Below are 18,827 nucleotides of genomic sequence, written 5' to 3'. Positions count from 1 at the left end.
TTATTTGACACACAGAGAGAGCGAGAGAGAGAGAGAGAGAGAGAGAGAGGGAGAGAGCACAAGCAGGGGGAGCGGCAGGCAGAGGGAGAAGCAGGCTTCCTGCATGAGCAGGGAGCCCGATGTGGGGCTCGATCCGAGGACCCTGGGATCATGGCCTGAGCTGAAGGCAGCGGTTTAACCAACTGAGCCACCCAGGTGCCCCAGAACTTGCTTTATTTTTTATAAGCTTGCCTTGAGTTTCATACCCTTGCTAGAACTTCTGCAAGCATAACAATAAGCAAAGCTTTTGCTAAGCATATCCAAACGTAGCACCAAATTTTATATTTACAAAGCACAATTTACTGGGAAGAGTGACGATCATAAAGATGCATTTTCCAAGCACTTTTTACAGGATTCAGAGAATTTCAATGATTTATATCAACACAGGAGAAGAAAATGAGATTACAAGGTAGGAAGGAGCAGGGTGGTTTATAATCAGAACATGAATCAATTTTACATAATTTTCTGATAATAAACTCTTTCCTGTGTCACTCATATAGGTTCTGATTAAAGAAATTATAAGTGGTGCAACTTCAGTCACCACTAACATAATTATCTCATTTAGCCCCTGCTAAGAGATACAGTCTGGAGTTGATGCTTTTATTACAAAGCCTGTGTTCAGTATCTATTAACTATGTGATTTGGGCAAGTTATTTTTCTAAAATAGGGATAAGGGAACACCCATCTCATAGAGTTACTGAAAAGAGTAAACAAGTGAGTTTTTACATCTAAAGTGCTTAGAATATACCTGGCAAACTGTAAATGCATTTGAACTACTGTATTAACCAGCTTCTAAATTATACCAGGGAAAATTCACACAATAATTTTTCTTACTGGTGCCATGATAAATGAGATGTTTTAAAAAATTGCTATCTATGAAAAGTGCAGGTTTATCAGTTTAAAGTTTCCATAATAGAACAACATTACTACTTGTGAGAGGATCCGTGATCATAAATGGGAAAGAATAAAACAAAGGAAGGAACACCTAAGTCAAGAAGACCTAAGTCTTAAAAAAAAAAAAAAAAAAGACCTAAGTCTTTTTCCCTTCTACTCAGTGATCTCTCCCTCTCACCACGCTCTGCTATTTCCAATAAAACTAAAATCTAATGATAGTCCTGACCAAATGCCATGTGAACTTCTTTCCTCTGAAAAGTCATGGGGCTATTTCCATAGTGATAAAAATTTGCCTCTTACAGGCTTACTTGCTCAGGCTACCATTTTCCCTTAGGCCCAAACCTTAAAGTTTAACTGAGCAGACAGTTGACATTTGGAATTTAATATTTTAGATTTCATTTATTCAAGAACAATCCTGAAGCTCCATCACATGGAAAATCCATCATTTTGCAGAGGTATAAGTTTAAATCATGCCATCCTGATGAAACCAACACAGGAGTCAGCTACTGAACTAGTGAATTGGATCCTCCAACCCACACTTTTATGTAAATATTAAAAGCAAATTTATTCAAGATTATGACTTAAGATAATATACCTTCTTCCACCCTAACAGGAGCAGTAGTTCTGCAAATAGCCTGCACATCATTTGCATCTCAAAATGCTCTGAACTAGCATAGTTCAAAACACTGGTTATGGTTATACATGAATTAAAATTCATGGAATGATCAAACTTATTTGTAATGTCCCCTTTGTCAAAACTTGGGGCCATGTGGCAGGATTGGGTGATGGAGTGAAAAAGATTCTGAAAGTGTGAATGTTAATTTGAAATCCCTAAAAATTGCTTTTATTATATCACAGCATCATTAAGTGTCTAAAAGGAGGGTAACTTAATATTTTTAGCTAACTTCTATTGTTAATAGCCAAGTTGTATTTTAGGGGAACTGACAATAATTTGGGGGTTCTTTCAGGTCATGGGGAATACAGGTCATGGAGAACACAAGTAGGTAAATTATAGAGTATTTATGTTAGCTCCGCTCCTCCCCAGGACAGTTTTTGATAAACTTTACATGGTAGATGTATGGTGTAAGAGTATGTGGATGTATGTACATGCCCAAGTGTATGCCAATTGAATTTAAGCTTAAGTATGATTCTAAGATATCAGCAAGTAGGGTAGGAAGGGTTCATGTCATAAGATCCAAAGGATCCAAAAGGTTCCCCCTCACAATGAGTTACCCTCTTCTTTTTACTCCTAGACTCACCATTGAACCCTCATAGTTATTTTTTTTTTTCTCTTAAGTCATGGAACACTCAATTTAGTGAGATTTTGCACAGAAGCCCAAGATGAAAAACAGGTAAAACTAAACTTCTGTGGTAGGTGGCCCAGGTAGCAATGTATGGAACTGTGACCACTGCTTTTTTTGCCCACTGCACGTTCTCCCTCCTTCTCCATTATGGAAGAGCATGAAAGGCCTCCTTTCAGAAAAAAAAAATTGTGTCCCAGCAAAGGGAAACAAAAAAAAAACACTGAGCTAACTGAAACCACTAATCCTTACTGAAATCAGGAGAGAAAGGACGCTGGTAGAGTCCATATTCTCTTCTTGACAATGATGTAACATCTGGCAAACTACTCTCCAAGATTCATTTCTCTCATCCATCAAAGGAGACTAATAATCAAGAAGGCTAAGTTAGGCTTATTTACTATATACTATGCTGAAATGTTGATATTATTGTCAGAAGTTCATTCATTCGTTTAAACACATATTTATTGAAGACCTGCTATGTGCCCGAAACTATGCTGGGTCCCAGGAAACCAAAGACAAAAAGGCACGATCCTTGCCTTGTAGAACTTTACTAGTGAAAAAGTCATGCAAAGCTGCTTGAGGGAATTAGGGAAGGCCTTCCAAGAGCACTTGCACAGTATCCACAGGAAATGAGGATGCAGGACTGGTAATTTAGGTGGGGCAAAGAGGAGAGGAAAATTGTTTCATCCTTTGAGGATGGAGGATTACAAACGCAGGTGGTCTTCTTGGAGTCTTGGGTCTCTCTTGGCATCTTGGGCAAAAACTTTAACATGTCAAAGAGCAGGGCTCTCCTTACATCTCTCCACAAATCCTGCTTTGAACAGACTGTCTCAATCACTACACTTCTACAGTCTGTTATAATCATCTGTGTAATTGTCTGTCTTCAGCACTACAGTGGGATCTGTTTGTTCTATATTGTGTTCCTAGGCAGTGACTGACAAATGACATCCACTTAATATGTATTGAGTGAAGGAATGGATGGATGATTTAGTGAATAGATAGGGAAAAAGAGTTAGAACAGCAAGAACATAGTATTTGCTTACTTCAAAGTTTACTTTGGATCCTGTTCAACATACTAATGAATCCTAGCCTCCAACCCACTCTTTTAGGTAAACATGAAAAGCAAATCCTATCAAGATGATTAGTCAAGATAGAATATGTTTCTCCCACCCTAATAGGAACACTGATTCTGCAAATAGCAATATGTCCCTGGCAGCCCCTCCACAGTATTTAGACTATAGATGATGTGTGCCGTCTGGGTCCTTGGGACCTTGAAAGATTGCTCCTACCTCTTCTCCATGTACTTGAAGTACATATCACCTCAACATGTAATCTACACAAGGCAAGCATTTATGAGCAATGGGACAACCCAGGAATGAGCAGAGAATAAATAAAAAACTTTGTGAAAGAGGGATGGGAGGTATGGGTTTGGGGGAGGTTTGTGCAATAGGGTTTTCATCTTTATGGACCTGGCAAACAGAATCTTTGGGAGAAAAGAGCTCAGGCATATATATTTTCAGCTTAACAAACTCACAAATCAGTCTGATTATTCAGCAATTCAACTAGGATCTGCTTTACATCTCGTAAACAAACACTTCTGGTTTTACCTTTTTGGGTTCTGGCATATTATTAATATAAATAGTGTAGATTCCACTTTTATTAAAACCAGCTTGATATACATCTGCACAGTCTCTAAATGGTTTCTCTTCCTCTTTTTTTCCTCCCTTTAGTAAAACTGCAAAAAAAAAAATTGCAATATGTGAGCAAAAATATCAGTACCATTAGTACCCGAATGGATCCAAGTCTTTATTTCCTCCAAACAAATGTCAATATTGCATTTACTGACAAATCAATCATAAAGACAATACTAGATTTGAGCTGACTCACAAAATTACAAAACTAACGGAAAAATCTGTAGAGCAATTTCTAACTGAATACTTTTTATATTTTGCTTACTTAAATTTTGTTTTTATCTATAATTTCCAGAACATCAACTCAAGGGACAAATGGCCTGATAGTGTAACACCTCCAACTAGTAATAATTATGTCAATTTTCCTCCAAAATTTCTAAAATGTTCTTACCTAGATTTCATAGGAAACTTTAAAAAAAATGCTAAAGCGTTTTTGGAGGAGAAAGAGATAATGATAACAAATTCAAAAATAAAAATACCATATGGAGGTTTAAAACACTAAAAGTAGATAGAACTGTTTTTCTGTGGCTTTGGACTGATAAGCTCCTAGAAATTTCTATTAAAAAAAACACACCTCAAAATATTTAGATTTAGAAAGTAGAAAAGAGCCTCTGACCTAATTTACCTAGAAAGAAAAGGCAACTGAACTTTGTTTTTTTTTTTTTAAGATTATTTATTTATTTGACAGAGAGAGACACAGCGAGAGAGGGAACACACAAGCAGGGGGAGTGGGAGAGGGAGAAGCAGGCTTCCCGTGGAGCAGGGAGCCTGATGTGAGGCTCGATCCCAGGACCCTGGGTCCATGACCTAAGCCGAAGGCAGATGCTCAACAACTAAGCCACCCAGGCACCCCTGAACTTTGTTTTTTATTTAATGCCTGAAGTTAAACTATCGGGCAGATAATATACCAATAAAAGAACACAAATGAATAAGTTTTGAAATTAACATATAGGGGAAGAGCTCAGTAAAGGGTGGAAGACAAATGAAAAAGGAAATTTAATTAGATAGGCTCTACTGAGAATTTTATTCACTGACCTTCATCTATTATGAAGTTCTTATTACTGAGATCAAAATACAAAAATGACTCATCTTTAGTAGTCCTTTGCTAAAGATATACATGGCACATCTACAAACTATTTATTAATATTTTCTAATAAACATATAGTTTAGTAATTCGTTTCATTAACCCCTTCAAGAAGATTTTTTAAGATTATTTTATCACCTTGCCCTTAAAGTCTCATGTTATTTAATAAATACCTGCTTTCAATCACTTTGAGTCATGATGGCCTTTTTTAATAAGAATCAAAAGTAAACTATTAAATGATGCTTTTGAATTGATTTTACATGCTCTAACAATCTAAAGCAATAGCCTGATTTAAACTTAAGAAGCATGAGTTTACCAATTTATAGGTAATTAAAAATAGTCTAAACTGATGGAAAGAATGACTATCTCAATATAAATACTTCAAGTTTCCAAAAATAATTACGTTTCGAGAAAATGAAATATCCACTCAGATATACTGCCATAGCAAAAATATAGAATTATAACGTTTAATAGTATTATGGTTTTCTATACAGCTCATGTGTGCACTGATGGCTTTGTCTACTTATATTAATAATTACATCTAAACACCACCATTGCAGCTGCAATATCAACACACAATAAGTAGAGGACTATGCATTCATAGGACAGTGAAGAAGCATGGCACAGAAGGTATGCAAATAGCAATTTAAAAATGAATATATAAATGCTGATTCAAAAGCCATCTTTAACTGCAATGGGTGTGTTATGTAAAAGTATTGTTCTGAAAAACATCAACACAGTTCATTTGTACTTGCTTATTTTAAGTTAATGGACTGCTATTTTTCTAAAACAAAACCTTCCTAAATTCTAAATGTTTAATCTTCTATTGAAACAAGTTGAAAATGACCAAATTAGAAGCAAAAAAAAAAAAATTGAAAAGGGAAGGGATGTAAAGAAATGCCAAATAAAATTTATGATCCCTTGAGAGGATGAACACAGGAAGATGTGGTCAAGAGGAATTCAACGGTAAACCCATTTTTCTTTTTTGGGTAAGAGATGGGGAAAGTCACTTATCTAAGGAGAAAATGCTTCTCTTACTGAATATACCACTTCCTGCTCCTCCTTATTTAGTTATGCAGTGACAATACACTCCATTCCCACTTCTCTGTCACCTCCCCTCCTCTTTTCCTTTTCTCCTCAGGAAGATGTGGGTGAAAGGGCTGTTGTGTGGGAAGAGGGAAACCCACACGTATTTTCAATAATAGAGAAAAATAAAAGAAGCTGAGTATTAGTTTATTTTTATGGAAACTGCATAAAAATGATGTTCAAACCATGAATATAAGTCTTATAACTGGAAAAATGGCTTAAAGATTCTATCATAAGAGGAACAAATAGTATTATGGTTATACTATGGATTTGTTGTTATTGTAATGGCAACATACCTTATGAAGATATTTCATTTACTTGAAATATAGCTTGGTATTTTTGAAAAATAGAATCACATTCTTTCCAGAAGAAACAGTCATTTTTCCAGAAAGATTGGATTGCTTGTATTTAATTACTTATTAATTAGTAAACATTATGTTTGAAAGTTTGATCCAGGCTATATTTTAGAGTATTAAAGCACTTAAAATCAGTATAAAAGCTCCATTCACAGCTTACCTTTGACATTTGTATTAAGTACTATGGTTTGAAAAAGGCCCTTCTATAAAGGTAGACTGATCTTCAGTTTTTCTTTTTTCAATCTACAAAGTGGGGCAGTTAAACGTAGCTCTGAGGCAAGTGTATGGATTATTTAACCCAGCAGAGTGACTGAATTACAGTAAGAACTCAAGAAATGGTAGTTATTATTATTGTTATAGTAATAATATTATTAATGGCAACATTATATCATTATTCTTTCTTACAGAAGTGACACTAGTAGGCTGGAGAAGGCCAGCGAGTCCAGTCAATGGAATAGTAGATCTTCCATCCTCAAATCCAATATTATAGCTGACCAAATGTTAGCAATTACAACTGACTGGTTATATTTAGGAGTATACTGAACTGGCCTTTCCTTATCAAAGTTGGCTAATTGGTTTATTTTATTCATTGACTATACCACATCATAACATTGTTTAAGTCTAAAAAAACCCAGGTAATCTAATCTTGCTGCATATATAAACTTAATCTGAACAGTTAAAATTAAAAGATTATTTCAGATGAAATGACACATGATGTGTATAACAACGCACTGATTGTAGAAGTTTTAATCCCATAACTTTAATTTGCATGACTAATTATTTTCTTTGTTATGCACTAGAGATATTATGGTTATGTATTATAAAGCTGGACACATAATAAACATTTTAAAAGAAAGAAAGACAATAAAAAGATGAATTTACTGACCATTACAAGTGTCAGAACTAAGGATACATTTTTGTAGGAGGTCTTGAGTTTCAATAAAATGGAAGATAATGTCCAGAGGAATGTATGGTGAATGACATGATACAGATATGGAATACATGATGGAATAGGATGAAAGAAGCATCAGCTGGACGAGCCAGCGACAAGAGAGAGCTGATTGAGGTGTTTTTCTATCTGTCAAAGTAGCTCAAACTTTTTATAATAATAGACTGGTTTAAAAGCATGAATTAAAAAATTTATCTTTATATTTAAAAGTTCCTTCTTTGATCATATACTCTCTTTTTCCTCTCCCTTTAATTCTTAATGAGTTTGTCTTTCCTCTAATTGAGAGTCTGGATCCCCACCATTACTATCAGTCCCGCACTAGCCTCCCTTTCCTTTCCTCCTAACTTCCATCTCACCATCAGGTATTAAAAACAGTTCAGGTTGGAATTCCTCGTGTTCTCCACCCACTGTCCTTTCATCTACTAATCCCTTGCATGGGTAAATCCCAACTAAAGGAAGGACATTTATTCATTTTCTCACCCCTGCTTTCAGATTGCAAACACTGAAGTGAGGCTTTTTAATGTCATACAAATGCATATTTTCTAAACTCAGCAATGCTATATTGGGATGCCTGGGTGGCTCAGTCAGTTAAGCATCTGCTTTCGGCTCAGGTCATGATCGCAGGGTCCTGGGATTGAGTCCCGCATCGGACTCCTTGCTCAGAGAGGAGTCTGCTTCTCCCTCTGCCTGCCGCTCCCTCTGCTTGTGTGTGCGCGCTCTCTCTCTCTGACAAATAAATAAGTTTAAAAAAAATCCATGCTATATTTATTAATTCAACAAATATTGATTGAGCATCTTTCCTGTGCATGACTTCTCCCAGACAGTGAAGATACAGACATAAGAAAACCACAATCTGCTCTTAACGTAATCACAGTCTGATGGGAGAAAGTCCTACTATATTAGTAGGTCTTCTAATGATAACTCATGATAGATACATCCATGATTAGTACTTTCCATGACAGAGGAGAATTCAAGCTAGCTTAAGCAAAAAGATAATTTATTCAATCATAAACAATGTAAAATAGAATTTTAGGTAAAGCATAATCAGATTTTAAAGAATGTGAAGAGGAATTGGTTTCTTTATCTTTTTTTGGACACAGCTGATGAGTCTCTGCCTGGTCACAAGATGACTAGCAACAGCTTCTAGAGCTATAAGGTTACCAGCTTGAATATAGCACCAAAGAGAGATTATGCACACTACTGTTATTTTGGAGGTATGTATCAAGTTCACTGGGAATATTCAGGGAGAATATATTCTGTCTGCCATGTAAACTTGGGGAAGGCTGTCCAGAAGAGAGGACAGTTGAATGAAAAAGAAAAAAAACAAAACAAAAACGTAAAGCAGTTTATCTGAACTAAATTTTAAAAGCCTGGTATGGCAATTCAAAGACTTTGTGCACACCAATATCAACAAATAATTCTAGAAAGTCTTAGGAAAGAATCATTATTCATTCTTTTCATTTAGCCTTATCTCTATCACCTAATCTTCATGATCTAAAGGGAAAGAATAGGGACACAAGCAGGTGCATGTCTGTCTTTCACCAGCCAACATTCAGTCAATAAGCAACCTGAGACCCTGATTGCAGCAACTGTTGACTTTATCTGGCTCTCCCTTTTATGTGCCCAACAAATTTCAATCCAGATGGCATGTCTACCACTGGGCTGACTTGAGGGAAGAACCATAAAGCTGAGACAGAGGGTCACTTCAATTCAGATGAACCCTCAAGAGAAAACTTCCTGGAATGTGAAATTGGTAATTCTGAGTTATAGCAAATCTAGTACAGAACATAGAAAACAGTTAGCCTTTGCTATACCAGAGACAATGTAAAAAGCCAAAGTCCTTGATCCTAGTTACTTCCCAATAAACTGCCATAAAGGGGTCGATTCTTCAAATATTCTTTTTAAATCTTAGATGTGGCTAATGGTTCCTATCTCTCTAGTATTTAGCAAACATCACAATATATGTGGATCAAGTTATTTGTTTAAGGATAATCCTTGTGTTACTTATTGGACCATCATCACTATGGAGATCACAGTACAGGAACTGATCCTAAATCTGCAATTTTTTACCTCAACAGGACACTGAAGTTAACTGAACATATGGATAAGTAAATCATCATATCTGATAAGGTGCAAACAAGCAAACAACTGACTGATTAGATTCTATACTGTTCCACCAGGTGTGTGGGCATCTTGTGGAAAAGCCATTTGAAGATACTCCCTAGATTCCTAATTTATAAATAATACATTATGTTAAAAAAAAAAAGAAGAAGAAGATAGCAGGAAGGGAAGAATGAAGGGGGGGGAAACCGGAGGGGGAGAGGAACCATGAAAGAGTATGGACTCTGAGAAACAAACTGAGGGTTCTAGAGGGGGTGGGGGGATGGGTTAGCCTGGTGATGGGTATTAAAGAGGGCACGTACTGCATGGAGCACTGGGTGTTATACACAAACAATGAATCATGGAACACATCAAAAACTAATTATGTAATGTATGGTGATTAACATAATTAAAAAAAACCAACTCTATGGTTAAGGGATTGATGTGTATTTGGCAGATCCTTTACCAACATGCAATAGAACTTTCTGAACATGTTCATATCATATTTTGTCAAACTACTGCAACTGATATACCTGATTAATCAGTTGCATTTCATGAATACTTTTTCATTTTTAAACATTTAAAATGTTCTCAGCTTCAAAAAAAAAAAAGAAAGGACTTAAAAGTGGAAGAAGGTAATACCTTGCACTTCACGAGTGGAAAATTAAAAGGTTTACAGGCAATATTCAATATTTCAGTATTATGTGTGTGGGTATGAGGGTGAGGGATACTTACCAATGACTTTATAAATACATACCACATTATGCATAACTACATAAATACATAAAAGCTTTATGCTTCTGAATTGAAAATTTCAAAGTTGGTATTTTATTTTATATAAAACATATGCATATGAACCTAAATACCTAGGGGTTTATATCTCAGCATGATTTTTAACCTACAAAAATGGCAATTGCATACAATTTAATGTAACATATTTGTACATATATATGTTTATGTGTGTAAATGTATTATATATATAGTGCAAATTGCTATATCACAGTATAACAAACACATATTCTATTTGTAAATACTTTAAATATGAAGTCTTTGGGTGAATAGCTAAAAGGTTCTCTTTTTAAAGATCTACTACTCTTTTCCCCATAGTACCCCGAAACTCAGTATAAAAGAACACCTGAAGATCATTTACTTGCTACATTATTACTTTAATTAAAATTTTTGTAAAAGGAAGTGTTCTTTGTGTGTGCTTATTTTGTAGATGATACTTAAAATCTTAACTACCCATCATCTTCTTGGTGGAACTATAATAATCGTGATTATAATAAAATCAATTGGCACACTCAGTATTAGAAATTAGCACACTTACTATGTGTTCAACTCTGAATTTTGTCAGCCAAGTATGTTTTATATGCCTTGTTTCATTTAGTCCTCGTAAATACCTTATGAAATACTGTTATCAATATATTGTTGTATATATGAGGAATCGGAGGCTCAGAGATGCTTTCTAACTTCATTAAAACTTCTAAGTAGTCACACTCTTTTGACTATAAAGCCAAGAATCTTAACTATTTCTTACTGGCCCCTGGAGTGAAGTCAAAGCCAAACAGTACTCCAATGACTCATCTGTCACAGAGTCCCCAGCAATACTTATCTCAGATGACAAGGTCATACCCAGGGTCTTGGGTGAATCAGGACAGGCCTTAATTCAGAATGGCTATGGCCTCTTCTCTCGGAAGCAGGGAGTATTGGAAGAGTGACAGGGGTTAGGAAAGATAAGAAAGAAGAAAAATGTTGCGGATAGAAGAGGGCCACAGGCAGCAGAATTATGTGTGAGGTGGGAACTCCCAGCAGAAATGTGGAGCACTGGTGGCTGCAACTTCAAAAGCTAACAGAGCATGAGGAAATAAGAGGTGCCTGAGAAGCTATATTGGATTTCATAATGTCTATATCTTAAAAATCATGCTGACCAAAATTTACCCTCATTAATCTTGGATAATATTAGCACAAGCCTAATTACTTGATGTCCCAACCTCTGGACCATCTGCTGAAGCTACAAGTTTAGAGGAAGAGCTGGTAGGGAAAGGGAGGGTGAGCATATGTGTGGTATTTGTGTGGGAGTGTGTGTGTGTTCACCTTCTAGAATCAGGCATGAAGACAACAACAACAACAAAGTGATAATATCAAAAGGTTTTTTTGTGTGTATGACGAAGAGACAGTAATCTTAGAAGTAGGCAAAAATAAGAAATGAGAACAGTTTGGGCAGTATATAAGGGACAAATCATATACTTTTCCAAAGGCATAGTGGCATTCTGATGCAAATTAGGTCATGCTGATGATAGTAAATTAAATTATTATAAAAAGCTTCAATTTTATTCAATCTTTTCTGAAAGAGAAGATTAAAACAATGCAGAAAATGTACTATCACAGTATTTTTTAATTTTCTTAATATTTTACTACTTGAAGAGATACATTTTAATTATCTGGAGAATATATGACCCCTAGGTATAATTGTAGTTGTATATATTTTTAGTAATATTGAGATGTATGTATAAATTACAGAAACTGTTAAATCTAGGTGGACATGCAAACCACCCTATGCCATAGGTAGATTACTAATTTTATGCTATTATTTTTAGTGTAGGATAATGAAACATCAAGTAATTCTACATAATTCTACTTTAGTTTGATTAGCGTATTCAAATAAAATTTCCAGTGTTCTTCTAATGTGAAATGACTCATATATAACTGAATGTATATTTAATGCATATTACATTTAAAGCAACAAAGGATGCAAAAAAAGAATTGAAAGTTGAAAATGGATTTACACACAACCTTTGTTTAATCAAGTAATACTCATTTTTCACAAAATTTATTTCTGTGTTTCCCTTTTGGGTACCCTGATGGGCAGTTACGAGTGCTACATGACCCTTGCCATTTGTTCAGAAGGTCATTTCATTAAAAATATTTCAGGTGTTTCATGTGTGTTAATTTCCCATGTAATGTTTTTGGCCTGACTGAAATATATTGATTTTGAACAAAAGATTTCCCATGCGTGTGGGAAAGCTTAAAGGGTATTTTGTGCTTTGTTATAAGTAGACAAATAATTGATTTCAGCAAAAGCCATTAAAAATGGAATGAAAGTCCTTGGGCAATGCTATAAATGGAAAGAAATTGCCAGATGCTTTTGAAAACTGACAAAAAAACCCCACAAAAAACCAAAAACAAAACCAAAACACTTCACTTTGAAGTTTTAAATAAACAGAGGCTGACTGTCACCATAGGTATGTCACTTCGATTCTTACTCTTGGGGTAAATCTACTTGACGAATAATACTTGATTACCATGCTGAGGTTCATTCTGAACTTGGGGTTTTCCTAGTCATTAGAAGTGATACAAAACGAAGAGAAGAAATGGAATGATTGATGAGTCATAAAATGTGTGGATTTGTCTAGGACACCAGACAAACTCTAAGGTGTGTGGTAGTTTTATGTTAAGCAACTAGCAGCAGAGCTGGGACTAGAACCCAGATGTCCTTGATTCCTGTTCCTCCTAGACCAACATGCCTTGCCCTCTAGATGGCATATGTCATAGGTGCTCCAAGACGCCAATTATGTGACCATCTCTGTCTAAATCCCAGCTCTAGGGAGATGAGTTGGAGAATTAATTATGGTTGAGATTCAGTCTATTTGTGCACTTGTAAGTATGTGTACATGAGGCCAAAACAACCAGCAAAGCTTCCTTTAGAACCAAATCTCCACTTAAAATTAAACCCAAAGTTCAAATTCACTACCCTAAAGGAACTCAGGCTGGCTATGAAAACAGAATGTTCACACCTAAAAATAATTATGGATATATGCAAAGACACAATAAAATACACAATTAAAAGAGGTTTGGCTTAATTGGTATTTCATTTAATAATTTAACTTCATCATAAATTCATTTAAAAAAAGTAGATTGTTCTAGGTCACATATTAATGTGATTCCTTATTGGAAATGGTTCCATTCAGAATGTGAACATCCAAGCCAGTGATAAGATAGAGAGTCCAGTGTCCTTAGTTATCATGTTGATATTCTTTAGTTGAAAATAAATGGTGAGCTCTAATAGGAAACTAAAAATGTTTTTTATCAATAGTTTTAAAGGTTCTTTACAATCAACTTTTAGAAAAATGCTAAAAATCAGTATTATTTTGTTTATATGTATTTAAGCCTACCTGATTGGTTTTAATATTTCTCAGGTTTTATTTCATCTTTTTCCCTTCTTAAAGCAGAAGACATTTCATGAGGGTTTATGGTTAATGTGATGCATACATACTTAATGATGTTAATAAAATGTGGTTTTTTTTTTCCTTACTTTCCCTCCAAGTGATTAGAGCTGTCATTTGGACTCTGTGTAAAGTACCAGAGCTTATCTGTAAGGAACCACTGTTCCATTATGACCCTGGACTTAGAAAATATCTGTTCAGTTCAACTTGAGTGTGGATGAGTCCAGGAAACGACTCAGTTGAAATTTTATTAAAAATATTTTGTGCTTCTTTACTTTAACCAACCAGACCATGAAAGCACAAGAGAAGAAGAAATGGAGTTTGCTGATAGAAATGTTGGAGCAGAAAGGCAACACCTTTTTTTTTTGAGTGGCCTTTCACCTTGGTAACTTCCAGTCCCAGCTAGAACCAGGAGATATCCCTTTTCAAATAGTTTAGTTTCTGAAATTGCAACTTGAATTCCAAAAGAGAATTAACCACAAAGTTTCAAATCTTCCCCAAAAGAGGTAGTTTAGAAATAATTCATGGGAGAGGTCAAAGGCTGTATTATTTTTTATTTTGTTATCTTGAGTTTGGCTATCTGCTATTCACACAGTTTTTTTTTTTTCCACAGAAATTGTAACTTTTCAAAAGGCAGATAACATGCTCCATCAAAAAGGAGAAATATACCATTTCCAAAAATAAACAGTCACTTTCCCCTTAAAGCCATTGGGTTTTATGAAAGGAAGTGCTAGAAAGTGTGTTTCGTTTTAAGGAAATTGTAAATGTTTGACATATAATTTTCTGTCAAGATAAAGCATTTCCCTCATTAAATGGGAACAAGTGCTCACTGTAGTGTGCAGCAGATGACTTCCTGTATTTTTCTTTCTCTTTCTACCTAATGTTAAATTGTGCATTACAAGTAGTCAACTAAAACCCAAATATTTTACTCAGTCAATGAAAATGATATATTCTATTTTTATCAATGTTTATATAAGTGACATTCAAAAAGTTTTAATTTCCTCCCATTGCTTGTGATGTTTTTAGAATCATTCTTAACTCCAGGGACTTGCAGGAGTTCAAACTATCTCATCCCTCGACTGAATGATTTACTTCACAAACTCAATAGACACTGCACGGGAGGTAAATTCCTTTCAGATGGTAGAATTATTCTGAGAACAGAACCAAATGTCTCCTCAGCACTGGGAAAGAAACAAATGCCTCATTTCCCCTTTTCAGAAGGCCAGAGGACCGAAAATAACAATCAGAAGTTCCATACCACTGCAATCAGCCTCTGGGAAAGACATTTTAAACCAAATAATTTAGATGGCTTAAAAATTTATAGGATCAGTCATTATGTCTTTTAGATGATGTGAAAGAAATTTTCTTTTTTTTTAATGAACTGCATGAGAAGCTCTTTATGGTTTGAAATTTGAACTTCATGTTAGGGACCTAAATATACAACCATGCTCCTGTCTCTCAGTATTTAAGCTTCTTTTACTTCTCTCTATCCTATGTGCATCCCTACCCAAACTGTTATCCGTCCTTTCACAATCAAGTTTGCTGGATATGGGTAGACAGTTTTTTTTGCTTTTACTTCCTCTTGCTCATTTTTGTCTTTGACCCATGCAATTGAACCATACATGTCACCCAAGCTCTCCTACAGGGAGAGGCCACATCCCAGTTCAAGATTCGTTTCTCAGGCTGCTTTTTCTTTCCTTCCCTTCCCTCTCCTCCCCTCCCCTTCCCTCTCCTTTCCTTCTTCTTTTTTTTTTTTTTTTTTTTTGCCTTTCTGCTTATTTATAAGCCATGAAGGTAATACGCTTCACAGAACTTTTTTCTCTCTGTTGTAACACTCCTCACTACTGGTTTTTCTTTCTAATTCTGTTTTCTTTCTGATCTCCTTTTAACTATCCTGTAAAGAACTCTCAATTTGCTGTCTTGGATTTTACATTCTTATTATTTTAAAATGGGTTCATAATCTTAGTATGTAAATTCTCTGAAATCGCACATAAACTTGTGCCTGAGTGTTTGAACTAAGTGAGAAGGAAAGGTAGGCTAGTTTTTATCAGATTCTGAAATAGATCTACAACCCCCCAAATGGTTGAGTCATTGCTTTATATGCACTTTCAATTGATTTCACTTGCTGCATGGATTTACCACTTGTCTCCTCTGAGGGCACAGCAATGTAGATGGTCATCCAGATTTCACTCCTGAATTACAAATTTGTATTTCTCTGACTTCCAGATTCAAATTTTCCCATTGTCACCTCAGTCAATATGCCCCAAACTAAATTCATTAATCTTTCCCCCTTAAACCTGTTTCTTTTTAAATGTTGCAGATTTTTAGGAATGTAATCAACATCCCTTCAGTTACTGAATCCAGAAAATTAAGAGTTATATTTGACTCACTTTCTAATAGGTCATTATTTCTTGTTGATTCTAATTCCCTTTGTTCATGATTTTCCCCTCTATCTGCCTTTTCATTTGTCCCTCTTTGGTCATTTGGTCCCACCTCATTATTTCTCTCCTAGGATATCCTTTTGAGAATCAGATGAAAACCACCATCAACTCTATCTTCCCTCCCCATCATAGTACAGTGTATAGATAATGTACAGAGTCCAGAATCAGACTCTGGGTTCAAATCTTAGCTTGCCCACTTGCTAGCAGCGTGATATTTGCAAATGATATACTTCTCTATGCTTAGTTTCCTTATCTGTCATAGGAAGCTAATAAGAGCACCCAGCTTACAGAGTTGTTATCAGAACTGAATGAGTTAACATATGCAAAGGGCTCAGAAGATTGGCTTTTACTCTCCAAATATTTGCTAATATTTTAATAATAATGGCAAAACACCCATCTGGTCCCTCCACTTCCAAGCTTATCAACTTCCCAGTACATTCTTTCTACATTGTGACTGGGGAATTTTTTTCTAAAATGCAAATGTCAACATGGTCCTCATACATTGACAGCACTCCTTACTGCTTTCAGAGAAAAAAATGCAGCTTCCTTGATCTCCCTCAGTTTACTTCTCTAATTCCATCTTTCATTGTTCTCCTGGCTTTGATTCTGAGATTTAGGCTATGCATTTAGGTATATCCCACTCCCTGCCATGACTCCTGGCAAATATACGTGTTCTTTGAGCTGTCTGGAGTATGCCCTGTTTTCTTTATTTTGAAGACTTAGCTGTTATCATCCCATTAGAGCCATCCTGCCTGTGTTTCAATCGTGGATCAACTTTTACCAGCTATGCATAACCTTGGGCAAATTACTCAAGTTCTCTGTAGAATTTATAAAATGGGACTAGCCATAGTATTTATCTCATATTGTTATTGTTGGGACTACGTTAATACACATAAAGCTTAAACAATGCCTGAATTGTAGTAAGCATTCAGCAAAATCCTTAAGAAAACTGCAGATGCTGTATTTTGCCCTCATCCTGTCCCTGCCATGATTTTAATATTTCTCTTGTGTATTTCACTAGTGCCCTGGCACCTTAGCCTCATGTGTAGCAAAATATGAAATACAAAATATAACTGTGTGTTCATCTGTCTCTCTACCCACCAAACTCTTGTTTCCTTGAAGCTACAGACTGAATTACATCTTTTCTCTCTTCCCAATGGCCTGAACCCCATCTGCTATATTACCAGAACTCAACAAATATTTGTAAAATAAAGACGGATGAACATTCTTATCCCCCAGAAGAGAATGTGAAAAACAGTTGTTACATATTTTTGAATGAATGGATAAATCTATTAATCATACCTTGGTATAGCAGGAGTATGCTCTAAAGTGACTTAGTAAGAAAACCAGCCCGTGGTAGAGAGTGGAGGCTAAATATTATTTCCTTTCTTCCTTTTTTTTAATTCTTTGTTACTAATTAAATCCTTGATCACATAATACAATGTTTGACTCATGTGTGCTCAACGTATGTGGTGATGAGCTTAATCGCCTCTGAACATAAAGATGACTGGTGAATGTCTGATGGTCATAGTACCGGATTATTCTTCTCAGAAGAATTCCAAGCCTTGTATCCATGCCATTATTACTGTAAACTATTTAATTCCAGCAATAACTGTGAATTGCCAAAAACATGAAGCAATAAGCTAAGTTTTGATGCTATGATAACACCGAGGGCAATATTTTTTTAGTGGGTAATGTTTCTAAGAATAAGTGTGGCCAAATGTTTGCAGACAAGGGTTAGACAAAAATAAATGTGTTACCCAGAAGCCTTACAAAATGGATACAATTCAGTTTGAAATGATTATTTGCCTAAAATACTACTATTGCCTGTTTGGAACAAGAAGAGGACAGGTTGGTGAATTATTTCAGAAAGTGTTAAAAATTATACTTAGCTTAAATGTATCTTGTTTTAGTAGGAAAAGTTCTGTGAAACTAAACAAAAATAATCCCTACATGCAAAGATGGATTTACAATTCCTGGACCAAGCACATGTTAGGGAAAGGATAAATTTCCAGCCAACACTTCTTGAGAATGCTTTTATCATGTAACTTTAGTGAGTTATAAATACTTTAGAAGGCATAAAAGTAAATAGACTACAATTTTTTCAGCATTTACTACGGATAGGCACCGATGCTATATGTTTTATAAAAACTTCTTTTAATTTACTATAAACTCATCAGGTATGTATTATGATCCCATTTTGGATAAGAAAACTGAGGCTAAAAGAAACTGCTTGGATGACTGTCAACAGTTAAATGCTCTTGAGCACTGTATTCAGACATTTTCCATGAAAGAAGTTTGCTTATAGATAGCATTTAATAAATTTGTGTTTAATTGAACCTTGTCACTTGGAGGAGAAAGAAGGCACTAAAGTTTAATGAGTCACCTATGTCATGTGTTGTTTGCTTTTATAGGCAGTACCTAACTTAATCCTTTCCCTATCACTGAGAAGTAGACATAATTATCCTGACTTTATAAAATGATGAAACATCTTCATAAAGTTTCAATTAGTTGCTGGCAAGACAGAAAACTCACTAGAAAATTTCTTCTCTTACTTTGTAGTGTTACATTCAGGCTGTCTCCGTAAGTGATTGGGTCAAGTTGGAAATGGAGGACCCTTAAAGTCAATTAAACATTTTGGCTTTTGTATTATAACATAGCTC

At 35.3% G+C, this 18,827-nt stretch overlaps 1 protein-coding gene across 2 annotated transcripts in view; it reads right to left on the bottom strand.

Moving 5' to 3' along the window:
* The window catches only part of ANGPT1 (angiopoietin 1), a 241,237-nt gene that overhangs the window by 48,013 nt on the left and 174,397 nt on the right, over nucleotides 1-18,827 (bottom strand). For both annotated transcript variants that reach the window (XM_088023101.1, XM_028110588.2), the window contains exon 5: nucleotides 3,842-3,969. In XM_088023101.1, coding sequence (XP_087879227.1) covers nucleotides 3,842-3,969 — 128 coding nt within the window. The remainder of the gene's footprint in view (nucleotides 1-3,841; nucleotides 3,970-18,827) is intronic.

The sequence above is a fragment of the Eumetopias jubatus genome, unplaced genomic scaffold (genome assembly GCF_037043125.1).
Source record: "Eumetopias jubatus isolate StellerSeaLion01/CBP00866 unplaced genomic scaffold, mEumJub1_p1.0 scaffold_4, whole genome shotgun sequence".
Classification (NCBI taxonomy): domain Eukaryota; kingdom Metazoa; phylum Chordata; class Mammalia; order Carnivora; family Otariidae; genus Eumetopias; species Eumetopias jubatus.
The sequence above is the reverse complement of the archived record's forward strand: the minus strand, read 5'-3'. Positions and strand labels throughout refer to the sequence as shown.